We start from the raw sequence: 26,847 nt of genomic DNA, 5'->3' as shown, positions 1-26,847 counted from the left end.
AGAAATGTATGGCTTGTTTCCAAGATCTATATCATAGTGAAAATACACTTTTGGTTAAGGTATGAACTCATGCTCTGTAAAATGCTCCACAGAGACATTGCTCAGAGTTCAGTATTAATGAACATTTTCTGTTTTCTTTGAACATTTCCTCCACTTCTGGTAGCAAGAGTTATGTGATTTACAGATGCCTCTTGTCAAACTTGCCTTCCAGGAAAAAAGCTTGGAGCTCAACTGGATGATCCACTCCATAAACTCACTTCATATTTCACTCATTTTTTTCTTACTCCCTTTAAATTCCTATTTGGATATTCTTATCTGTATTTGTTTTTTTTTTTTTTTTTCCTGAACCGATCTGGGGAGAAATACAGCTTCTGTGGACACTAATGCATATACAACTCTGAGAGTTTTCTTGAAGAAAATAGTATTAACATTGAACTATAAAGTTAAAAATGAATTTTTTTAGTATTTGGAATGATTTTAGTGATGAGCACTGAAATTTAAGTTTCATTATCTTAAACTCACCTCTGAAATAACTAGGGAAAGACAACTAGATAATAGGTAGATAGAAAGGAAGAAAGGAAGATACCAGATGAAAAAAACAGAACACTGAAAAGGAGTTAAAAAATAATCTTACACAGTCTTTTTCTTTTACAGAAGAGGAAAGTGAAGGTAGAAAGAGAAGCAAGCGCCTTGTCAACCCTTTTATTGTCCACACGGGAGCATGTAATTCTTACTTTCTGTCTACTGAGACATTGCTAAGCTTGCACTGAGGAAATGAAGCAGAGTTACGCAAAAGGCCTCCAGAAACGTTCTGTAAGACATGGCATAAGATCTTCATAGTATCACTTTTTCTGGACTAGATATGCTATTTCAGCCAGAGACACACATACCTGTTGAATAAACCAAACAGCACCATGTAATGAAAAAAGCAAGAAGGTGCTCCAACTTGCAGCTGTCCCCACCTTAGCCAGCCCTTCCCACTCATATATTTAAGGTTTATTTGAAAGGAATTCTGTTTCAACTAAGAGGATGAGAACCTAGTAGAATTATAGAATGGGTTGATGTCTTCTCCTCCTCTTTCTCCTTCTTCTCATTTCCTTCTTCTCTTTCAATTTTACCAACCCCCCGACCCCCACCCAGTATATGATGATAGGGACCAGAGTTAAGCTTAAAGAAATCAATAAGGACATTTCAAAAATAAACACCATGATCTTCTGAAGCAGATTAATGCAGTTCTAAGAAGCATAACCCCTAAATGCCCCCAAACAGACAAATGAACAAAAAAAGTTGTGGTATATCAACACAATGGAATATTATTTAGTGATCAAAAAGACATATGCATGCCATTTGCAGCAACATGGATGGAGCTGGAAGGGATTATGTTAGCCAAAGTAAGACAGAAGGAAAAAGATGAATATCAGATGGCTTTACTTGCATGTGGAATATAGAGAAATTGAACAAACGGTCAAGAAAAAGACAAAACTAGTCAGCTGACTGTAGATCTGAGGCATACAGGGAAGGCAAGAGAGGGGTATAAAAACAGGGAGGGAAGAACACAAAAGACTATGGTGATGGTTCATGGGTGAGATGGTGGCAGGAGCACTATGGGGGCTACACCTGAGGGGAGGCACCAATTACTGTACAAAAATGAACAACAATATAAGAAACAAAAAAGAACCATAACCCCTTTTGAGACTCAATGGAAAGCTCTGCAAGAAGGAAGCAGAAGGAGAAGGATTCAAAATGCTTCAAATTGAAAGGGAATATTATCACTATCATGAAAGATAATTTGAAAAAGCCCATCCAGTAGAGTACTAGATTTTGTTCTAACCAAGCTGCAGCCATTAGGGGCCCTAACTCCTAAAAGTTAACTGAAGACAAGGTAGGTGATGGGTAAGGAAGCACTCTGCAGCCACATTTATATTCTAGAAGAATTCCAACATCCTTCCAGCCTGGGTCCCTGTCTAAACTGCTGTTGATAGGAGGTACAGTTAGCTGTCTCCCAGGAACTTGAAAGTAAAGGAAATAAGATTGCCTTCACAGAATTATACTGTGAAATCATCATATAAATGATCCAAGCAGAGATAGCTAAAGCCATCTTACAGCAAAAGAATGGCTCTGGGACCTGAGTGTGCATAGCTGACTTGACAGAGGTGACATTAACCTGACGTAGCATATTAACAAATCTGAAGAGTGCCTGATCAGAAGGTGGAAACCTAGAAAAAGAAGCATCCTCAGGCATAGGGTGGCCGTGCCCACCCAGCCTTGTCTCGGGCAGAGGGAGGGGTACTCTGCAAACTTGCAAGCCTTAGGGAGCTGGCATTAGGGAGGCTGGTCATGTGGTGGGATGGATGTGTCAGGATATTTCAGTCTGATGTTATTAACATTCAAGTCATTTAAATTTCCTGATCTCATGCTCACCAAGCAACCTTCCCATTATTATCTGGCTCCACAAGGAGACTTAATTACAAGGAAGAGAATACAGTGTTCATAAGGACTATTCTGAAGAGCATAACAGTTACTTCATATTGCCGATGAATGAATTGCCATTTGGGTATAATTTATCTCTCCATCAAGCTGCTGTCTTCAAAGGGAGAATTTGCTGATCAGGTTGGGACAGGTCATGTGCTTGATCTTAGTGGAGTGATAGCAACAGTAGCTCACTCGGCTATGTGCTGGCTGGGTGTTTCCACTCTACTAAATGCCTTACGTGTATTCATTCATTTAACTTCTATGTCAAACTATGAGGTCAGCACTCAGGTTTATTTTACAGAGGAAAGAAATTCAAATACCTAAGAAGCTTGGCCAAGATCGTCTCAGTCAATGGGAAGAAAACTAAGATTTGAATTCAGCTTTCAGAGTTTGGGCCTATAACAATCATGTTCTACTATCTCTCAATTATTTTCAGGCCCAATCTCTGATCTCCAATCCAAAACAAAACAACGCACAACACGCACGTATGCACACACACATATACACACACACCAACTCTGAAATGGAAAGATTTTACCGACAATACAACTTAAGTGATCTGAACTAATTTGATGGCAAAACCATATCAGAAAGACTACAGTCTTCCCTCTTCCATAGGTTTGCTGCCAAAATATTAAAATATTGCATTATGGGGTGCGACCTGATTTTCTGTTGTGGATATATTATAGTATATTATATGTGCATTGTATTACATTATAAATTACTAAAATTTTTGAATTACAAATCATATCTAGCTCTATGAGCTAGAGACAGTGCACTGTGATCACACAAATATCATTTGGTTTCTAGCTTTTTATGTTTGTCCTGCAAGCTTGGTCTTGACATGAGGCTTTGAGAGGCAGGTCCTCTCTTACTGAGCTGACAGAATCAGGGTTCAGAGTCTGCGGGATTAGTGTTTGGAGCCTGAAAGTGGCCAAATCATTGGGGCAGTGAGGCCACTGGGGAAGGCCTGGGAGAACCAGCCATTTAACATGCCCTCTCTGGATCCCTACTGGGCTCGTGAAAAAATAAAGTGATATCTTTTTTCATGGGTATTCCTGAAAGAGCTTGGCTCATCTCCTCCTGTGGAAGACTGAAAGCCCTGGTGTTAGAGCCGCTATTTTGCGAAGGGCCACGTTCCTGGCAAGGTCAAGGTCATGTGCCTGCATGTACATTATGGGATTATTTAGGTTTCCTTATTCATTCTCCAAAGCATTAATCCCACAAACACTTATAAGAACCAAGACTAAAATAGAGCTTCATTCTTAAACTATTAGTATTTTAGCTTCTGAAGTCAGAGACCTGAGTCTTAAATGCTGAGATGGCATACACTCACTAGGGGGTCCTAGGGCAACTTAATCATTCAACTCGAGTGCCTATGTTTCCTTTCTGGAAAGTGGGAAAAAAAGCAGCACACATCCCATGGGGCTGCTGTGAGGATTTAACAGGAGCCTATGATAGGCTCTTTGAAGTACAGAGATCCAGGAAAAGTAGGAGAGAGTAGGTGTAGAAAAGACAATTCAGACAGTTCAAGCAGGTATCAAATGGAGCCCAAACCCTCGCGAGGACAGAACAGGTCACTGTACTCCAATCTGAGAAGCAATACAGAGCCTTGTACAGTCCTTGGAGCTAAGACCTGCCTGAAATCAAGCATTGCTCCGATCCTCACTATCATCCTCACTAGCTCTAAACAAGATACCATCCCTCGATAGTCATCAGCTTCCGAAGTCTGCAAAGTGAACATTATTGGATCTACCTTACAAGAGTGTTGAGAATTAAGAATGAACTAACGCATGTAAAGTACTTAGGAAATTGTCTGGATAATGACATGCACGTGTGTCTACCTGGGGAAATACAAACTGGTCAATGTAAATTTAATAGGAGAAAAAATAATAGAACAATCATCAAATTACTTTCCATCACTCTGAGGAGTTCTTGATATGGTATAACAATTCTAGTTGGATTTCTGAACAAACAAATGATGTCAATGTCAGACCAATGTAATTCTTTTTCTTTGAAGAATATTAGACTGGGTAGGTAAGAGGAAAGTAAAAGATTGAATACAGGTGAATTAGCTGGGTTTTCTATTGGTCTCCATGATGTATCTATCTCTAGGTTAAAAAAATTGTTTAGAGCATCAAATCCCGCAAAGAGTGTTTATAGAAAGTTATTAAGTGTTCCACAAACAATTAAGTTTGGGAAATGCTGGGTAAAATGGCTAACTTTACAATAGTATTCTCTAATGTTTTAAATAAAAGAATGTAAATAGTTAACAGTCAGTAAAGGGAATAACATTTTCCAAACTTATTTGACCATGAAATTTTTCTTAAAAATTGTAGAACATAGTTTAGGAAGCAGAAGTAAAATGATATTATATTATCTTTCTTAGAGCTGTAGCTCCTAAAGAGTGATTATTAAGTTTCTGGCATCTTTTCACATAAAAATATCACCTGGTATTGCACAGGGATCAGAATTTAAAGAACTATTGCTTGATGCTTTTATTCATAAACTGGACAATAGGAATCAAGAGATTCATGATTAAGCATGAAGTTGGGGAGATTTGCTACCTATTTGGAAGACTGAAATGAAATTCAAAGGACATTCAAAATAGAATTCTATCGAAGATAGAAGGATGATCCATAGGAAGAAAAAATCATGTATTCAGATAAAACATCAGCTTTGTAGAAAAATAAAGATGAGATTTTGATACACATCTATATAACTTAAAAATACCAAGAACACAAACTGGGTCTTAAATAAAGAGCACCATGAGCAGGAATATTACTACAAGAATTATGACTTCTGCCTCTGCCAAGTCTGTTGGAGTGGAATGTATGGGGAACTGTGATGTGTTTCCTAGATTGGGTGGCTATTTTTTAGAGCATTCTTTTCTCCCTGTGCTACAATCTCTTTCACAGAAACCTCTGAGGAGCTGTAGCAGAGCTCAGGGCCTCCCATGGTGCATACTCCCAGCCAGGCCCCAATTCAAGGTGCCTCAGAGTGTCTTTGGAGGTGGATCTTATGATTTACTGACTTGATGAAGGCCTCTTGGTTATCTTGCTGAGAGTACGTAGAAATTCACCTTCCTATTCCAAAATTATCATGATTGCTTGAAATTCAGCTGAATCCAGAGATTATCCCACAAGGGTGTTATTTCTAAACCACTGAGGAGTTGATGTTAATAGATCAGAGGTGAGAGAAACTCTGTTGTTACTTCTCAGGCTTGACATTCCTGTTTAAATAGGGACACTTAGGATGTGCCATGACCTAATAAAAGAGGATGACTTGGAAGGCAATTAGAATTGTGAGCTTATGTGTGTGTGTGTGTGTGTGTGTGTGGTGGGGGGAGGTGGAGTCACACGTGGATATGAAGGAAAGTCAATATGAAATGAAAATTGTAATAGCCCTAGAAGCCCTGTATTGGGCATAAAGTACCACACTAATAAATAAGAGGACCTCTAGGGCAAGCAAAAAGGGACGAAAGATGAACATCTATGTAAAAGTAAAGTTGGTGATGATTAGTACAGAGAAGAAAAGAAACTGAGCTCAATGTAGTTTTTTATTACATATAGAGAAAAAGAAATAGTTGGAAATTTGTAGACAATGAGAACACTAAGAAATAATTTCTATAGCAATGAAACCTGCCCAATCATGGACAAGTTGGCCTCATGGAAAAATCTTAAAAGTAAGGTTATTTCTGAACACTTATTTTGTGACAGGTGTTATGCGAAGCATATTTTATGCAATGATTTGGTCAATTTTCTCAAAACTCCTGAGATAGGAACTGATATTGTCCTTACATTACAGATGAGAAACTGAGCAGTGGAGAGATCAGTTTACTTTTTCAAGGTTAGACAGCTAGTGAACAGATAAACTGGGATTCGATCTTGGAACCTGTATATTAAACCTCTAAACTATTCTCTTCACTTGGATGTTTCAAAGCACAGTGTGATATGTCAGAGACTTAGTTTAAGCATTTATTTACATTTTAGAACTGGACCAGGGTGGGCAGATTATCTCTAAACATCGTTCAACTAATTTCAGCCCTGAGGGTGGAAACATTGAATTCAAATTTGACTGATGTATCCCTCTCTCATTTCCCTCTTTTATTTTTTCTTTTATTTTTTTTTTAAAGATTTATCTATTCATGCATACAAGAGCTAGGGTATAGGCCAGAGATGCAGGGGGTGAGAGGATCTGCCAGAGACAGAGTGGGGAACAGAACAGGCAGACTGACTGAAATACACTGCTGAGGGGAGCAGTGGGCGAGACAGGAGAGGTCTGCCTCGCCATGTGGGTTTCTCCCAGGCTGGCTAGGGAGTGAACTCATGCTGCAGAGGCTGTGGATTGCTTCATAATGTGGTATTTAGCCTCTCATGCCACCAGGAAGGCCCTCATTTCCCTCTTTTAATAGTTGGGAAGTCTAAAGTTGAGAGAAAGTCAGCAAAAATTAAAGGGTGACTGGACAGTGGAACCTACAAGGAAAATCGAAGAGGTTGCATGCCTCTGGCCAGGGAGTTTTTTTGGTGATCAGCAATATGTAAAAAGCTAGGGAGAGGCAGATCATTTCTATAGAAATTATAACAAGAAATCCATGGCAGTAAAAAGGTGTGGCTGCCACTAGAATGGATTCCCTGTGAAAATGTCTGGAAATAAATAAAAGACTTTGAAGCACAGCTATGGGTAGAAGAACAGGGTCATGTTAAAATAGAAGCTCAGGCTTCACAGCAGCCCACCCCAGCTGCCTATCTGGTACCCTTGACAGGTTGGGGTGTCCTGAAAATGAGCCAGAAGGCCAGGGAGGACTGTGAAGATCATCTTCCCTCCTGTTCCACTAAAGAGGCAGCCAGCACTGAAAGTGAAATCTGATCCATTTTCATTTTGGAAAACCTTTAAACTAAATTTGACAACTGTGGCAATGGGGATTCTTAGGGAGCCAGCCACAGGGCATCAAAACAAATAGCCTCATGAGATTCCTACTGAATCTGTGAGTCTATAGTCCTCAGCAATGGAACAGAGCCCACATAGTCCCTGTTAATAAAATCACCTTGAAAAATCAACATTTTTGCTCAACAGAGTTTAATGTATTAATTTTAGGAACTAGACTGTCAGTTTTTTCTTAACACAGAAAGAAACTGAATACTCTTACAAAGAGGGATTTTTTTTTTAACCTTTTGAAGGGATTTTTGTTCTGCTTCATAGAAGTTTTATCATAATTTCATACCCCCACACTCCATGGCTTGTTACTTGGTCCATTACTCTTATATTTAACTTGATAAGGTCCTGGTTCCTGTGATATTCATTTTTCAGGTTTTCGTTTCTCACAGCTGCTGCTTTGAAGTTCCTGATAACATTCTTAGCTTTGCAAGGAGCCTGTGGCTTTTCAGGTTCTCATTCCCTGCCGTTTACCATCCTGCTGCTTCTGTTACTTCTCACCTGAGTGGTTATATTTTCAAGCTCACCCTTTCTCTACTTTTCAAAGAGGGTGATCTCTGGGCTTTTGCAAGTGGTTGATCAGTCCCTCTGTGGAATTGGGCAACTGCTGCTAAAAATGGCCATCTCTCCAGCATGCCAGAGGGTGTTTCCCTCTGGATGGTCAGAGATTTCCGGGGTCACTCACATGAGTGGTTATGGGGCCTCTCTCCTGCCTCCTGTGAATGCAGATGATGTCTGTGCTCTTCTCAACTGCACACAAATATCCCTCTTCTTCAGATGGTACCCACATCCCTGCTATGATCTTGCTAATGGCAGCCTCTATTGTCAGGACACATCAGGCATGACCTCAGCTGTTATGATTTGGAAAATGTCAATTACTTCACTGGACAAAGTTAAGCCTTAGCTAAAATTGGAGAGGGAACAATCTTCTGGACAAAGCAACGCTCAGGTTACCTGGTATGGGGCATGGGATGGTAAACATTTAGCGAATTTTGGTATGTTATTTATGCTTAACATTAAGTTAGAGTTGGGAATTTGAATACCTTTGACATAGGAAATTAATTTGGGGGAGGAAAAACAGCACCTCCTGTTTAACCCACTTGCAAATAATTGCTCCCTTGATTTCCATTATTTCCCAACACATTTAATGTGAATGTTGGGAGACTGAAGTTAACAGCTGATCCAAGTGCTGAAATGTGCTTACATGTGAAGTGGTAAAATAGGGATAAGAGCTTTAGTTGCATTTTGCAGAGGAAGGGAAAAATAGTAGAGGAGTAAAAGCATAATTGCAAGTGAAATTGAGAGGAACTATCAGCTCATCGTGCACAAAATACGGTGTTACCGAGCAGTTACTCACAGGTATTTGCAGTGCCTTTGGGGATGGGGAGATACGAGCCTGCACTCCAAGGTCGGCCCTGATAATTCTTCTTGCATTTCCCACAGTCTGGACCTGTAGTGTTGTGTTCACATTCACAGGTCAATTTGCTGTTGTCATACACACACACAGTGGCATGGAGGTTACACTTGCACCTGGGCAGAGAGAGATAAGAGTTCATTGTAAGTCAAGTTGGTCTTAGTCATCGAGGTTTTGCTCGTCTGTTTTCTGGGCTTGGGCTCTCACACCTGCAGGCTGGAGTGCTACCTAGAGGCTCTTTGCAGACCTTCACAATTGTTCTCAGAAATATCTTAGAGGGCATGGGGTGGTAGTGATGGAAGCTCTCCTCCTTCCACACGCTGTCATTCGGTTGGGTGAGGGTCTGAATTGCCCACAAGACAACTGTGTTGTGAAATCAAGGGCTTCCCAACAGGAATCCATAACATTGCCACTGGAGAGAGGTTTTTCTGTGACATTGTTGGATCCATGACAGTTTCATCTGGGTTTGGAGAACAATGTTCTATTCTGTTTTCCCTTAGAAAAACAATTCTTCTTTAAGAAAGAGAACAATTAAAACAATTTGCTACTCAGACTTATTTTTCTAGATCCCAAGAGTTATAATCAGTGTTCTCATTCTGGGTTCTAAAATGACATTTTCTCAGATCAGAAGAGTTTTTCTACATGGTTTCTAAATAACGTAAATAGTCTTCAGATTTCCTTCCCATAGCAAATAAGGTCACCAGAAAGCTCTCTCAGAAATGGGTCAAATGACTCAGATAAAAGATGCTTAGAATCCTAGAAAATAGAAACCTGTATGTGGCAGGGGTTTGAAGTCATTAGCAAAGGCCTTCTCTTTGGTGCTGGTGGATAAAGCTGTGATATATGAGAGGCAACAATGGAATATGCAATTTGAGCAAAAATGCATTCCTATAGCCAAAGTCTTTGATGATAAAATTGCAAGGGCCAGATAGATATTTGTTGAGGCAGCAGGTTATAAATTACAACAAAGCAAGCACAGGCTGCATCCCCTGAAAAAGTAAAACCAGGTTGACAGAAGGACTGTGGCAGAGGTCAGTCTGCAGGGCAGGATGTGTTTCCACAAAGGAAAGGACTCAACACCCATCTGGGGATAAAGGAGCAAGATCAGTTGACTGAGACCCAAAAATGCTATCTGTGGGTGGTTTTTTTTTTTAAGATTTATTTTTATCTATTTGTGCATACAAGAACTGGGTGCAGGCCTGAGGTGCGGAGTGGTGAGAGCGTTCACCAGAGACAGAGTGGGGAGCAGAACAGACAGATCCACTGAAATACACTGCTGAGGGTAGTAGTCTGCGTCACCATGTGGGTAGTTCCCTGGTCAGGGATCGAACTCATGCTACAGTGGCTGTGGATAGCTTGATAGTGCTGAGACTTTAACCCTATGCCACCAGGGAAACCCTGTGTGTATTTTTTTAAATAAGTCTGATCTCTTCCAGGTAGTAGGACAAAAATATAGAAAGTCAAGTTTCATAAAGACCAGCAGATAATGTGGTGTTTGTTACATTTTGAGGCAGATGTAACTAAAGTTGGTTTCTGCACAGCAATACCCAAATATCTCTCTTGCACATTGATGATCTGTTAGGACCATTGACCCACACTGACGGCAAGGATGCAAGGGAGAAGCTAAGTCTATTACTGAGGCTGCTGGGCTTTCTTAACTGCAAGGTGTGGTCCCTAAAGCAGTGGCCCCTGACTCCAATCTCCCTGGGTAAGCCCAATTCTCAGATTTTTTAGGGGTCAACTTCAATTTATAACCTCTGCCTTCTGGATAGTTATAAATTAGAACACACCAGAAGGCTACTATTTAAACAATACCTATTCAAGTTAGACATGTTAAATATTTTTTTACAATTTAGCATTTGTACAATCTTTTAAAAAGATGAGAAAAATAAATCAGATCAGCGAAATATACAACATTTAATTATGAGCTAGGTCTGGCAATAACCTCCTCTATGCAGGGAGTTACTTGTGTTAAGTTACCTATTAAAGAATCAACATTAGCACTTTTATTTATGGGTGTGTTTATATATAGGGAGGATGTTTGAAACCTAAGTGATAGAAGCACCAGCTTACACTGATTTGGCATCCTACCTGGTGTTAAAAATTCTAAATGAGGAAATGAACAACATGACCCGAGCAGTACGCCGGTCTCATGTGTGAAGACAAAGAATGCAAGTAGTAATTGTGAATTTGATTCTATATCATGTAACTGTTTCTTTCTTATGTAGTCACTGTCTCAGTTACAGGCAATGTCCATCATAAATACTTTATTTCAACTGAGAAAATATTCTTGAGTGACAAGAATGTTTATCTTATTTTTCTTGGCTTTCTTCTAATTAATGACTCATCCTCATCTGTCCAAAAGCTTATTAATCATTCAGGGCTCAACTCAATTTGTAATTTCTCCTTAAGTATCGGAGACACCCAAGGTTCAACAATTCTGATTTCCTTAAATGCGTCTTTGTGTTTGATTTGATTTATTGTTATTTAAAGATATTTGTGTTTTTAAAATGCTTATTTGTTACATAAGTTGCTCCCATCTTACCAGTGGAAGACACACACCTGGTTCCCCAGCTACCTCTTTAAAACTCTCCTGTTTCCCTCACCTCTCACTCACTCACTCACTCTTTCTAACTGACCACTACCTTCTCCCCCTGACACTGTCTGGCACTGCTGGATTCTCAAGTTCATTTTCAGAACCCTCTTCTGTGTGTTCTTGGGGTTCTGGCTTAGCATAGTCAGCCTTAATGGGGCTCCTTGGGCACTATTATCAAAGTTATCTCTTCAATGTCCTCTGTGATCCTTTACTGCCTTTGAGTTATAGTCCTTTTAAAGAAAATTTGCATCATTTTTTTTCCTTAGACAAAACTGAACGTACAAAGTAAGCTCAAACATTTGAAAACACTTTAGGAGATTCAGAGACCCTGTAACCCATAAGGATTCATGTAACCTCCTCCCTCCATCACCACCAAGTGAAAATTTTGTGATAAACATATTGGGAAGTCCTAGACCTAAATATCCATCAAGGATCTCTCTCCTGGGCTTCAGATTTATTAATTGAAATGCTTCCTGACAGGTTAAACTCAACACATCCCAAACTGAATTCTTTGGCTTCCTTTCCCTACTTAATTCTCCATCTGTATTTTCTCAGTAAACTGACTACTTTCCAGCCACTTGACCAAGAATACTGCTCCGTCTTCCTTTCCTATCATATCTAATCTGTCATCACTCTGTCTTTCTCCAGGTTCTGAGATTCCTCCTTCCTGATATTCCCAAATATATACAGTTCTAGCCGTGGCCACTTCCCCAGTTGAGATCATCATCATTTTTGATCTGATTTATTACAAGGCTTCTAGACAGACATGACTGCCTCTAAACCATGCTCCTCTCTAGCCCCATCTCAACACAGCAGTGAAAATAAACATTTGCAGAAAAATATCTGGGTCATTTATGACTTAGAACCATTGAAATATTCCCCACTATCCTCATAATAGAGTCCAAGCTCTGTAACATGACCTACAATTCCCTCTGAAACCTATTCTTGTTCATTCCATGGCCTCATCTACACCACTCTATATTCAGTTCTATAAATCTCACCTTCAGGAAATCTTAAAAGCTGTTCCTTCTGCCCAGAATAATCTATTTCCTACCTCACCTCTTTTACCAGGATAATTCTTACTATTCAAAAGTCAACTTGCAAATTTCAGTCTGAGGCTCCTAGTTGACATCCAAGAAGTATCTGCTGATCAGCTATCAGAGCCACTGAGACACCTTTCCTTACATGCTCCTCGGACACTAGGCAAAACCATCACAGGCAAAAACCTGTACCCTTTCCTCTGTACATAGAGGCTATACTGTCATTGCTTTTTCCTCTGTCACCTTCACTGGAATGTAAGCTCTTGGGAGCAGCAGTCTTGTCTGCTTTATATACTGTAACATCCCTCACACATTTCAAGTTAGTTGGCCCATAAAAGGTGCTAAAAAATACTTGATGAATAAACAAAAGCAAGTAAACTCACTGGAAGAAAACACTACATGGGTCTGTTCTACTGAGTCTAGCATGATAGTAGGCTAAAAATAGACAATTAATAGGCATTGTACTGAATCAAACACTCCATGATGGGTGTCATTGACTGTCACGTTGCCTCATCATTGGTTTTCATAAGTAACACTTTATTGGGCAAAGGGAACTGTACAAAGTTGGTGAGACCTTGTACTACCAGATGAATTTAGTTTACATATCAGAGGATTTTTCAGACACCTGAAAGCTAACACAAGGGCTATGGTGAATCAATGCTTGAAGAACTTAAGAACACAGCTTGGAGAGGGAAAACACAGAATTTGCTCAGTCTGATTATTCAAGAATGTGCATCCATTAGCTATAATTCCTCATGCAGTGATGACTATCCTGGTTTAGTTGAAATTTGTGAAGCATTGCTTGGGTTCTGGCCAGAACTCTAATTTCTCCAGTAGTGTATTTGCTGACCTAGTTCAGCTTCCTGGCTGGCTTTCCTAGGTCATTGTGTCACTGGGCGTGCAAAGGATAAGCATGTGAACGTGGGGGCTGAGTTCCCTTTACATTGGCCTGTGTTTGGAAAGGGCTCCATTCCACTTTCCACAACTCGGTGTATTCTTATCACTCCATTCCCTCAGATGCTAAAATCCTTTATTTAAAGCCCTTGCCAGAGTGACTTCTCCATCGGAGAAAAATGGATTTCACGGTGCAGAGTGATTGCTCTCAATTCCTAGTGTTATGACCTCAGGCCTGGTGCTAGGTGGAGGACAGGTTTCCATGACATCTACTCATCTCTGACAGATTCATTATCCACTTCCATGGCCATCATGCTCCCACGCCCACCCTCATATTAGGCGGGGGAGGAACTGTGCAAGTAGAGACCTAACAGGCTTCACTAGCACCCAGATATCTGATGTTGTGGAGGGCGGAACCTAGTCTCTGAATCTGTTTACACACACAGAACTCTCACTACCACTGCGGAACTAATTGACTTGCTTCTACCATCAAGATCCAGTGGGGTGCAAGTGACAAACTGTATGCACTGTCACATAAAGGCGTCGCTAAGACAGACTGGAAAAAAACCTGCAAGTTCTATTCTGTGATGCAAACTTAATGAAAACCTGTATGTTCTTGCTTTCAACCAGGTCTGCACTTCCTGTATTTTAGTGACCAGCTGTCACGAGTCAATTTAATCTTGCTTATAAAAAGGCTCCACCATTTAGATCTCTGCCACCTGCCAGTAGGTACAAAAAACACATACAGTCTGCCTGTTTTTTTTCTTATATAATTTAATATATTTATTCCGGGAAGCATATTATCTACCAGAATTTCCTGTGAGTTAGAGGTCTGTATATTTAGACCATCACTAGTGTTTCAAATAAAGGTACCGAGACAAAGAAGTTTGAAACTGGCTCTTTCTGAAGCTAAACAGGATGGGAAGCCAGGCTTGCTGTTTTGAGATGAGTTTAGACTACATCTGTGCTAGGGGTGATTCACCATGAAATGAATGAAGTTTAAGTATTAAGACCTTGAGGAAGACCTTAAAAATAAGATGCTCTTTTTAAAAATTTTTATTAATAAAGGTCTTCTTTAATGAGGACCAGAGGTTATAAGTTTCAAGCACAACCAAATCTGGATCATTTTCTGGTTATGCCCCTGGCCTTGAATTGGTGCTTGCTACACAAATGTTTTAGAAAACAAGTTAGCACAAATAGCAAAACTTTGCTGATAACTTTTTCAAAAGTAATAAATCACAACATGCCTCTATCAAAGTTTTCTGCCTCTGCAGCAGTGACATATGAATTTTTGGTTCCCACCTCAATACACTACCTGAAATGGGAGAACTGTAGAAATATCACTGAGAGATAAAGATGCCGGAATCAGAGAGCCTCAGTTTAAAATCCTGCCTTTGCCACTCACTTGCTGTGAGGCCATGAATGAGTGACTTAACAATTTACAGAGCTAACCTTTACTGAATCCTTTTAAGCACCTGGCATTGTGTTAAGTGCATTTTTGCATATTTCACACATCATTTCATACATACTTCACACAATCCTGTGAAATTGGCACTAATAATTATAGATGATGCATTTGAATAATGAGGGGTTAAGAAATCCAAGTCTTCCAGCTAGCAGGAGAGGGAGCAGGGGATTGAGCTGCTGGCAGCCAGCCTCCAGAACTGGGCCCTGGTGTCTTCCCAGGTGAGGCTGGGCCTCAGCTACCAGAGACAGCACATGGAGGTGTTTCAATGAATGCTTTTAGGGCTTGAATAAGATAATCCATGCTTATCCTTAAAACTGCATCTGACAAACTTATTAATAAATGTTTGTTGTTGTTATTATTATTATTTCTATAGTTACTACTGCCTATTCTAATTCCATAAGCCTTAACTAATTCCATGTTCTGTGGATAGCACTGTGAGAGGCTTCATGGGATCGGGTCTCAGTCCTAATCCCTAAGATCTCCTAAGGATTGAGGGGGAGCATTAAATGACACCACACAATGAGTTAAGGACTGCTCATTGATGTATTAGTCCTTCTTCCTGCTGCATTTCCCAGCAGCAACTTGAGTAAGTGGCCATGTGACTATGTTCTAGCCCATGAGCTATTAGCAGAAGGGTTGTCTGTGATATTCTTATTGGTCCTCAAGGAGCAGGGGGTGTACACCCCTCCCTCCATTTCTGATTTGGAACATGAACACAGTGTAGCGCCATCTTGGGTCACAAGGACAGTTACTAAGGCCAAAACTATGGAGAGTAGAACCAAGACCTTAGACAACCACCATTGTAGACAGGGAAAGGTGAATGTAGGTGAGGATGTGAAGTGAGTCACCACCTCCTCACTGCAAGGGAGAAAAACAAACTTCTACACTGTTTAAGGGATAGTCTCTCTCATATTCATCTGAATTTCTATCTGGACATAGCACCAGTTATAAAAGAAACACTTAATAAATATATCACCTGTATTATTTAGTATAATCTTAAAAGTCCAGATCTCAAATGCCAAATGGACCTGGTCTGAACCTGATCCCACAAGGAAAGAAAGGGCTCCAACCTTTTCAGCCTTCTATGACTCTTTCCTTCTTTAATAAAACTCAGAGTCTAATTATAATTATTACTGCTAAGTTAAAAAAATGTTTTCAGAAGATGTGCTTCATCCAAACTATGCAATAGCCAAAGGCCAATGTGAAATATTTATTTGCTTACAAGATAATATTTGAAAGCAGACACATATTCACGGGCTAACAAAAAGGCTGGAATCCAACCTGTGCTTGGATTTGACATTACAGGAGAAGTTTCATGAAAAAAGAGCTGTCAAGATTCTAGGAAGCCCCCTTGCAAATCCAGAGGGCAGATTTCTACATGGCCCTTGAGCTCGTGCTCTCACTATATAATGACTACATAATATGGCTGATGGAGGCTTTCTTTTCAGGAGCTCTGTTCCTGAAAGAATTGTTTTTGAAAACTGATGGGCATAAACCTATTTTTTATTTTTAATTTTTTGAAGCATAGAAATATATTGCTAGAAAATTTTCCCTTGGAGTGTAAAATAAAACCTGAGATCTTGATCAGTTCATCACAGACACTGTTACCTTACATTTTTTTTTAAGTATTTGAGGCAATTGGTTTGCTCCGAAAGTTAACAGAACAAGGATCAGAAGCCCCCCTTACACATTTAAGCAATAAATGACTTAGGCATCCATCCTGATGGCATTTTAAAAAGCCTCTAAAAGTTTCCATTTAAACCTTACTTGAGACCCTAAACTTACCCATAGTGAAGCATCAGATTACATGATTCACTAAACTGCTGGGTCTTTTAGATAATATTAAAAATAGCCTTTTTCTATTTCTAAAGCTTGCCAGGGAGTCTAGAGTACCATGATATAAAATAAAAATAGGAGCTTATAAATTTGAGCTAATGCATTGTCTGAGATTGGAGCAGGTATATGATGGTGCTCTGTGACCCGTTTACTACACACATGAGAAATCTGTTAGATAAGAGGTGCTGAAATATAAAAGTCAGAACAAGATAATTAAGGCAATCCAGACTGCCACTGTCTCTGCACAGCCAATCAATCTGAAGAATGAGGCAGGGCATAGGGAGGGGAGTAAAAAACATGTTAAATTAAAACTAATCTAATCCAAGTTCAATTGGTAATTAATAGGTGACCTAGATGCTTAATATATGCATGGTCAACTTTTACATTCTCATCCCTTTTGAGGAAACAGAAAATTTAGTGGTCTCCTGTCCCAGAAATACAAATTATGAGTGTTCAAGTATCAGATTTTATAAGAGAGAGAGGACAGCACAGTATTAAGGGCTTGGACTCTGGGGACAAACGGTCTGAGTTCAAGTCCTAACTTTACTGTGGACCTGCTGGATGTCCCCATGTGAGTCTCAGTTTTCTCGCTTATAGCGTGGGACGATTCTTACCTATGGTACAGGATTGCTATGAAGATAAGTGGGTAAAGAAGATGTGGTTTATAGGCACAATGGAATGCTGCTCAGTTACAAAAGAAGAGGAATTCTTGCGATTTGTGGAAGTGGTGGGGATGATGCTAAATGAAATAGGTCAGAAGGAGAAAGAAAAATACTATATGGTTTCACTCATATGGGGAATACAGAGAAAGAAAACAAAGCAACAGGCAAATCTAAACCAAGACAAACCCTAGAAATCTGACTGCATAAATGAGGCTACCAGAGGAAGAGGGTAGGGAGACGGGACATAGGGGTCACCCAGTGAATTGTGGTATGGAATGAATGAGGCTTTGGTGATGGGCATGGACTGATAGCATACATTTGAAGATGTGTGAAGCTATAGCCCTAAAATACAGGTTTTTTTTTTAAGATTTAATTATTTTTTAAAATTTATTTATTATAAATAATTAAAGAAGCGCAGGAGGGTGAGAGAATTCACCAGAGCCAGAGCGGGGAGCAGAACAAGCAGAAGGACCAAAGTACACTGCTGAGGGAAGCAGCGGGAGGCAGGAGAGGTCTGCGCGCCATGTGGGACCCTCCTCCAGTGGCCAGGGAGCAGCCGGGGATCGAACTGGCGCTGCAGAGGCTGCGGGCAGCTTCGCAACCCAGTGCTCAACCGCTGTGCCACCAGGGAGGCCCTAAAATACACAGTTTTATAAACCAATGCTACTTTAGTAGAAATAATTTAACAAATAATACCTTTTTTTTTAAGTAAAGTATTTCAAAAGAGAAAACAAGATTAGATGAAATAGCCTATATAAAGTATATATTGCAGATTCTGGTAGATAGTAAATATCAATAAAAGTGGGCAAGTTTGTGGGTTGGGTATCTATCTGAAAGTCCTTCACATGCCCTTACCTTCCTCAGTAAAACATGTGGGAAAAACATTGACCCAAAAGAGCACCTGTACACCTATGCTTATTGCAGCACTATTTACAAAAGACAAAACCTGGAAATAACACAAATGCCCAAAAATAGATGACTGGATCAGGAAGATGTGGTATATATACACAATGGAATATTACTCAGCAATCAAAAAAGATAAACTCATGCCATTCGCAGCAACGTGGACGGAGCTAGAAGGAATTATGCTCAGTGAAATAAGCCAGAAGGAAAAAGAAAAATATTGGATGGTTTCACTTATAGCAGGAATATAGGGGAACCCAATAAGACATCAGTGTAAAAAAAATAATAACAGTACAAAACACAACAAAGCAAAAGCAGACAATTATAAACCAGAGACATCCTGCAGGGCAGGAGGAGGAAGAGGGATCAGAGGGAGGGAGGAAGCAGCACAGGGCACTGAGGTGATGGTGCGGGTGCATTGGTGAAGGAAACTCTTTGGGGATTGCACCTGAGGGGGTGGAGGGAAGCAAATATTGTTTAAAAATGAACAATGATGTAAGAAATAAAAAAAATATTAAAGAAAAAGAAACAGATTGCAAAAATAAATAAATAAATAATTAAAACCTGTGGGAAAACAAAACCACTCATTCTCCCAGGCCATGAGAAAGGAAGTTCCATTTAATGATGGGGAAGCTGGGGGCTTGAAGGAAACCAATGTCTGATGCTGGTTTGTTTTTTTTTTTTTTTTCAGTTGCTGGAGTCCCCATTTGGAAGGACTCCCCTGCATTCTCATTGAGAAGACAAGCCACATCCTGATTAAGACAGCTGGAGTTCCTGATATAAGAATCAATTATAAGGATTTTAACATATTCAGGTGACTTTTATATTCATTCATTCTGTGGCTTATGAGAACCAACCACTATGTTAGATTTCACTCCTTGTTTTTTTTTTTCTCTTTCTAGAGCCATATAAGTGAAACAATTTTTCACCTTTTTTTTTTTTTACTTACATTTTGATACAAACCATAGCGTGATAATTTCAGATGCACTTTCTGGTTTAAAATATAATTCTGCCTTTGTCTAGGAGAAAGTGGAAAAAAAGGGATAGAAGGCAGAAATCAACCTATTCTCTTGTGCTCTGCAAAGCCAGGATTCAGCAAGGTTCTGGCTTCTGGACCAAGAGTTGCCTGACACTGTAGGATACCTCGATCAGGTTACATCACCAGGCAAGTTGATCACTTAAGTATATATTCCTGTCCACTTGGAAAAAAGGTCTTGGTTCTTCAAATAGCTATATCAGAATCATTAAAAATAGATGAGGCAGAATAAATAGCTTTAGGACTAGGAATATTAATTAAAAAAATCAAACCTGGGCAAAAAATACACTATAGCAACTTGATTGTATGCTTTTATTTTTCAGTACAAAATTTGAGAGGAAATTGAATTAGATTCCCATGGGTGGTATAGAAAATTGGGGGAAATAGCTTTCTTCTAATTCTCTCTTTTCTGAGAAATAAAATAACATCCAACAGAGAAGGGTGCACCTGGCGAAGCCTTTGTTTTTCTTGCCATTATTTGATGGCCTACTTTTGTTAACAAGCCTTGAAAAAGTTGAAGTTTAAAGACCAAAATAAAAAAAAAGGGAGAACAGGAGAAAAAAGGAGAAAAATCCCACTCACCAAATGGAGTCTAATCTTACTTGCTGTGGCCTATGACTGATGACCCAAATGGTGCCACTTTAGAAATAAAGTGATGTAATGTAAAGAAACAAAGACCCCTAAGAATAGAAATGAAGAACAGCAATGAATTCTGAAAGGATCTAACAGATAGGAAAGATAACAGGAGCAAAATAACTAGACAGCATGGGTTCATAACCTGGATGTAGCAACACTCTTGTATTCATAGCCAATGCATGCAGTATTTCTACCTATATGGCTAATTATTCAGCAGTGGGATATGTACCAAATAGGAGAGAATATTTAAATTAGAGGTGATGTTTAAAGTGGACTAAAATTTATTTTTTTTAGAGATTTATTTATGCATACAAGAACTGGGGTACAGGCCAGAGATGTGGGGCGTGAGGGGATTCACCAGAGACAGAATGGGGAACAGAACAGGCAGACTGACTGAAATACACTGCTGAGGGGCACAGCGGGCGAGACAGGAGAGGTCTGCTGCACCATGTGGGATGCTCCCTGGCTGGCCGGGATCGAACTTGTGCTGCAGTGACTACAGATAGCTTCATAGGTTGTGTCTTAACCCCTTGTGCCACTCGGGAGGTCCTAGACTAAAAACTTTAATATGGATCATGATCATCATTTAGAGTCAAATGATACATAATAAGGAGAACTTGGTTCAGGGCCTCCCTGGTGGTGCAAGAGGTTAAGTCTCAGAACTCTGAAGCTATAACCAGCCACTGCACCATGAGTTCAATCCCCAGCCAGGGAGTGGACCCACATGGCACAGCAGACCTCTCCTGTCTCGCCCCCTGTGCCCCTCAGCAGTGTATTTCAGTCAATCCACCTGACTGCTCCCCTCTCTAACTCTGGTGAATCCTCTCACCTCCCCGCACCTCTGGCCTAACCTCAGTTCTTGTATGCATAAATAATAAATAAATAAAATAAATCTTAAAAAAATAAGAGAGACCTTGATTCAATAGATAACTGATTGACTTATGTTCTACCTGCTTTGTGGGGCTAATTTCTTTGAATTAATGGCTTTGGTCTGTTTTTGGGCTTCTGTTTTTGTTTTATATTGAATAGGAAGATAAGAGGAAACTGGTGCTTGTGGTGTGGAAGAGAGGAGCCAAGACTGTGAACTTGATGAGATCAGGTGATGGACAGAGCCCCACCCCCAGTTCATGCAAAGGGCCTTTCAGGGTGTCTGGTACAGAGTAAACTCATCAATACTTATTTGAAGACCATCCAACCCCATCCCTTCACTGTGGAAATGCAGAATCAGAAAAATAACAGTAAATTAGCTAGCATTATTGAGTTCATTTTGTGCTTAAATGTGCAAGTGCAATAGTGCATTTGCCTAAGGATGTTTAGTTAATCTATATAGCAACTTTGGAGGGAGGAGAGGGACAGAGAGAGAGAGGAGAGGTGTATATCAGTGTTCCCATTTTACAGATAACAGAAAAATACGGACCTAGAGAGTTTACATGGAGTAGGATATAAAACCACACTTGTTTTCATATGGGAACATAACAGCTTTTCTTTACACATCTCCCTGCCTCCCTCTCCCCCAATCCCATTAGTAATACTTTAAACAAATTAAGCAATATTTTTTTCTCTCAAATGTTTAAAACCTGAGCTGTTTCCACTCTGATTTTACTTTACCAAATATCCTGGGGATGGTGTTAAGGGGTTATTAAAATAATTTGATAGGAAGGAAAAGAGAAGGGGTCAGGGTTTTGTGTATGAAAAATTAGAAATTGCAGTAAAAGCATCACCATCCCTACAGACAGCTCCCCACAGCCAACATCCTGGTCTCTGGCCTCGTCATGCTTGGTTCTTGAAGAGTAAGTTGCATTTGCCAGCAGTGAGTTAACACCCCAGAGGAACATTCAGGCAGTGAAGGAGGGATGTGTGAGGATAAATACTCCAGTTTCCCTGACTCTCAGGGAGATGGTTCTGAGAACAGGACCTTCAGTGCTGTTTACTTCCCATTCGCTCACTGTGGTTTCTGGAATTATTTCCCAAATAGACTATTTGCATTCAAATCCTCATCTCAGGGGAACCCAGAACTAGGAAGGCAGAAAGGAAGGAGCCAGAAAGGAGTTAGTGGGCCATAGAAAGGAACTGCAGCCTTGTGATTTACAGGAAATAGTTATTTTGGTCATTCAGATGACAAAAATATATTTCTCATATATATTTCATCTTCATCCACAGTTCCTGATCCCCAAATTCTTAGACTTTCCTAAGTGCTGTGAACGATAAAGGTGTCTTTTATTATGTTAATGAAGGTAACTTTTGGAAAGCAGCAGAGGATGGAGTGTGTTGCCAGGAGAACTATCCACTGATTGGAAGGTAGAAATTTCCAGTCCAGCCCTTCATCTTCAGGGAGGAGAGAGGGGCTGCAAGTTGAGCTCAATTGCAATGAGTCTGTCAACAAGTCTAAGTGATGAAGGCTCCAAAAGTTGAAAAGGAGGGGTTCCTTAGAACATATTTGGGGAGAATGGCAAACCAGGAGAAGGCATTGGTGCTTTGGATCCTTTTCTTATACCCTGCCCTACACAAACCTGTACATATCTGTGGGCTACTCTGGCAAATTAATCAAATCAAATCTGCTGAGGGTGTGCCGGGAATCTCTGATTTAATAATCAGATGGTCAGATGCACAGATAACAATCTGGGTTTGTAATGGCAACTCAAGTCTGAGAAGGGGTTGTGGAAAACCCCAATCTGTAGCTGTCTGGCTGAAGCACAGGTAACTGCCTAGGACTTGTGACTGGCATTGGAAGTGAAGAAAGGTCTTAGGAGATGGAGACTTTAACCTGTGACACTATTGCTGGATAGACAGCATCAGATTTGAGTTGAATTCTCTGAGACACCAGTCTAGTGTCTGTGAATTGCTTGTGAGTGTGGAGACACCGACACACACCCCTGTTGCAATTGAACTCAGGACACCAACAAAACAAGGATCCTGATAGATCATATAGGCGAGATTAGATCAAAGACCACAGCAATCAACCAACCACTTTCCCAAGAAGAAGCAGCTCCCAGTACCCACTCTCCATGTCTGCTGGTCCTTTACTCAAGAATGAATGCTGTCACATATATAAAATGTTTTCCATGAGAATCTGATCACTGAACCACGAATGCTTCAGGTAAGGGCTTCACTGATTGCTCCACCCTGCTCTGACCCCCCACCTGGGGTGTTTGGGGAGGTGCCTATACCTCCTAACTGACCCAGCCTGAGAATTCTCCAGAAATAGGATGATAGCTAATGAAACATCCTCATTATAGACATAACTTGTTCAAATGCATTAGAATCCAAACTTACGTTCTGGTCCTTGGTTTCAAGTCCGAATTAGATTCTGTCTCTACTATTTTCTTGTAGTGAGTGTGGCCTTGGGCAGGTTACTTAATGTATATGTGCCTCAATTTCCTCATCTGTAAAACTGGGTAACAAAATTGTCTAAATCATAAAGGTTGCTACGAAGAACAACAAACTACTATCTTCATAGTGTTTCAAAACAGTGCTTGGCACATAGTGCACGAGTCTGGCATTATTACCATCCCCAACCTCATCTTCATGCTTCTTGTCATCATTTTGGTTGTGGGAAGGAACACTAATAGTGACCAGATAATGTCAAGGCTTCCAAATACCCCCTTGCACAGTTCTCTATAACACTGCAACAGGGTCGTGGGAGGATCCAGGTTTCCTGCCCCACCAAGGGAGGGGGCAGCTGAGCAGGGAGAGAAGAAGCTGCAGAGGAGACTGAGGAAGGAAGCAGGATGGAGCCAGAAGGAGACCTGGAGGAGGCACATGGAGCAGAGAGACATGCAACAAATCTGCTCTTGCTTCTAGCCTTGGGCTTGTACCAGGAACTAGGAAACATTTGAAGCAGACATGGGTGAGAGACCCGTGGGGAGGTTGAGAATGGCAGTCTTTATCTTGATTTTGATTTTGCTCATTTTTCCCAGATGTACTGGCTCCTTCTACTCCTTTCCTATGGGTCCCCACCAGAAGGTGCTTTAGACTTGTGGCAGGTTTTTGGACGTCAGAGGTCCTACTTTGGGCCAGACTTGTTTGGCTGGGCATTTACCCATGAGAGATGGCTAACTTTGGGTGTTTGATTTGAAAATTTTTGCTCTTTCTCTTTATTGCACACTGATTACATTCAAGTTCCTTTCCATTAAAGGTCTTAGGCACTAAACTATGTTTTGTTTTGATGTGGCAGAAGACAGAACCTACTTAAAGTGGGGATATTTAGTGTCCCAGGGTGCACCTCACCCTGCCTGGTAAGAATACTAGTGCTAAATTATCACATTAGAGGTTTCTGGGTATACCTGGCTGGCAGAGAGGTTAAGATCTTATCAATACCACTAATAGTTTTTCTCTCACACAAATTGTGTAGTTTGGAAAGGATTTCAAACTTTCAGGTGCTTGAACCAAATCTGAAGGATGCTATTAATGATTAAACAACACAATTGCAGGCAGGAAGCAAGGTGGAAATTTCTAGAAGTGTCACACACCCATAGCCCTTAAATTCCACAGAGATGGCCAGAGAAGTGAAGTGACCTGTGCTTTTTCTAATAAAAGCTACATGATAGTGACAATAATTGCCACACCACAGTCTTGGGGCCTGAGGCTTGCCTTTATTTGAGGGCCTGCCTGGAAACCAGTGCAGCAACAAAAGCAAATCAAAATTGCCTCTCCTATAGGACTGGAAATATCAAATGCAGAGTGTGATGTAGCCTTTTAATCCACAGGGTAGCAAAGTAAAGGTCAATTACCTCACTTAGGGGAATGAAAGGCATGTAGTAAAAGTCAAATAGATATGCCATTAGATAATATATTTCAAGCATGAAAATGAGGATTTTCTATTGCAGGGTTATACTTAATGCACTGGTAAACACAGGAACTTTGTGACGGAGAGTAAGATACGAGGATGACAGTGAATCTGCCCCGCGGCATGCCCTCTGTTCGATGGAAGTGTCTGTGTGGGTCCGAGCGGTCACCACTGATTGGTGTCAGGACCCTGCTAGGAGGGAGGCAGGCTGGTCCCCAACCCGCCAGACAGCAGGAGGAGGAACAGGTGCTTCTGGGGGTGGCTCTAGGGATTTAAGGCTGTCAAGATGCATGGCTCTGCCAGAGCAACCTCTCAGCCTCTCGTCCCTCGTGTGTCCTGATGCATGAACCTGTGCCTGGGGCTCTTCTCCTTTCAGACTTTCCACTTCTGATCCTGACATCGGCTTGGCGCCCAGCTCTGCTCGCCTGCATTGGTGCTTTCGCTCAGTCCAACAAGTTTGTTCCCAATTCCTGGGGCCGGGACTCTTTATTTCAAGGCTGTCCAGCCATGGAAGGTCTGGCGCCATGGACCTCAGATCCTTATCTTTGCTCTTTACCAGGATTAGTGTCACCCATCCTGGCTTATGCGTTTGATGGTTTGATTTGGAGTAGCTGACCCTGATATTTACATTCTGATCACTTCCAACACTCGGGTGCCTCAGAAGGACTCTCTCATACAGCAATCGCCTGGCTGCCTCTCTGGACATATCTTCCTTCCTAGCTTTGCCCTTAGTTTTTCATCTCCTCAGAACTATCCTAAGGGTCACAGGCAATTTGTAGAGACTTGAAGGGGGATGTGCTTCTGTTGCTGATATATGTGTTCCCCATAATCCTGCATTATTTCAGTGGGGAAGCCCTGTGTTTACTGTCCACCACTGAAGAAGTTGCATGGCTTTAGGTACTTTGTTTAATTCTCTGAGTTTAGTCTCCAAGGTACAAGCATTCAAATAATTGCACTTTTCATTTATTTAAAAAAATACAATTATACTTAATGGGGGATGTTTAGTAGAGAATATGTGTTAATATTTATTGAATTGGCAAAGCTGTCACTTGGGAGATCTGCCAGGAACATCTACAATGGTTTGTATCTGTGTGGCAAAAATCTTCCTTTGTTCTGCAAAGCGCACTTTGGTGAGATTTCATTCATATAATGTAATGCAAATACCTATCCACTCTCCTTGAGGAAGCCCTGATCCTGTGAAATAGTCCAAATGCAGATGCTTGAGCATGAGGTGAGGTTTTCTGGTTAGCGATGTAAAGTTGGTGTGTCATTTACAGATTCAAGGAACAGAGAGGACACCTTGGTAAGTCACAATTGACACTGCCTTATGCCTGAAAAATCTCACATGCTCCTGGGAGACACTGTAGCTTGTGCCTAAGCATTTGCTCATAAAAATTAGACGTATGTATGACACAGGAACAACGTGCAGGTCTCACCTCTTATGCTCTTTTTGGAGAAAATACTATGAAGAGGAACCAGGCTGAGCTTGGCATGCACAACCTGGACTGAGCTTTGGTGCCTTCAGGATGATGCTACAGAAGATCAGAGGGACTTGAAGAAGTGCACAGGTGAATGGCATCACTGTTTTCATGAGTTCAGAAGGCCTGTCCATATTCTCATGGCGGAAGCAGGATTTTTCCTAAGAAGGAATTAGAATGTTCCTGGAAAGTTTTCCAAAAGGTAGGAAGTTAGGTCGGCTATGGAGCCAGGAGGGGGAACACAGACTATGAGGTGTGATGGTGGCTGCAGGTCCAGCTGGGGACCATGGAGATACTTATGCCTTCCCTGATCACGTCTTTACCAATACATGACAGCTTTTTGGAGTTGAGATCCTGAAGATTGCATGTGAGACGTGAAAACTAGTCATGCACTTGCAAAGTGGTATTTCAGTGCTTCCTAAACCTCCTATAAAGTTCAAATTTAGGGCCTCCCCGGTGGCACAGCGGTTGAGCGCTGGGTTGAGAAGCTGCCCGCGGCCTCTGTGGCGCCGGTTCGATCCCCGGCTGCTCCGGAGGAGGGTCCCACATGGCGCGCAGACCTCCTCTGCCGCCCGCTGCTCCCCTCAGCAGTGTACTTCGGTCCTTCTGCCTGCTCTGCTCCCCGCTCTGGCTCTGGTGAGTTCTCTCACCCTCCCGCACTTCTGACTGTACCCAGTGCTTGTATAAACAA

General features: G+C 40.9%; 1 protein-coding gene across 3 annotated transcripts in view; it reads right to left on the bottom strand.

Moving 5' to 3' along the window:
- Window positions 1–26,847, bottom strand: part of NTNG1 (netrin G1) — a 306,079-nt gene that overhangs the window by 73,719 nt on the left and 205,513 nt on the right. For all 3 annotated transcript variants that reach the window (XM_054691177.1, XM_054691178.1, XM_054691176.1), the window contains exon 4: window positions 8,765–8,937. In XM_054691177.1, the coding sequence (XP_054547152.1) occupies window positions 8,765–8,937 (173 nt within the window). The remainder of the gene's footprint in view (window positions 1–8,764; window positions 8,938–26,847) is intronic.

The sequence above is a fragment of the Talpa occidentalis genome, unplaced genomic scaffold (genome assembly GCF_014898055.3).
Source record: "Talpa occidentalis isolate TD23 unplaced genomic scaffold, MPIMG_talOcc4v2.1 talOcc4.9, whole genome shotgun sequence".
Lineage (NCBI taxonomy): Eukaryota > Metazoa > Chordata > Mammalia > Eulipotyphla > Talpidae > Talpa > Talpa occidentalis.
This window is presented reverse-complemented; position numbering and strand designations above follow the sequence as displayed.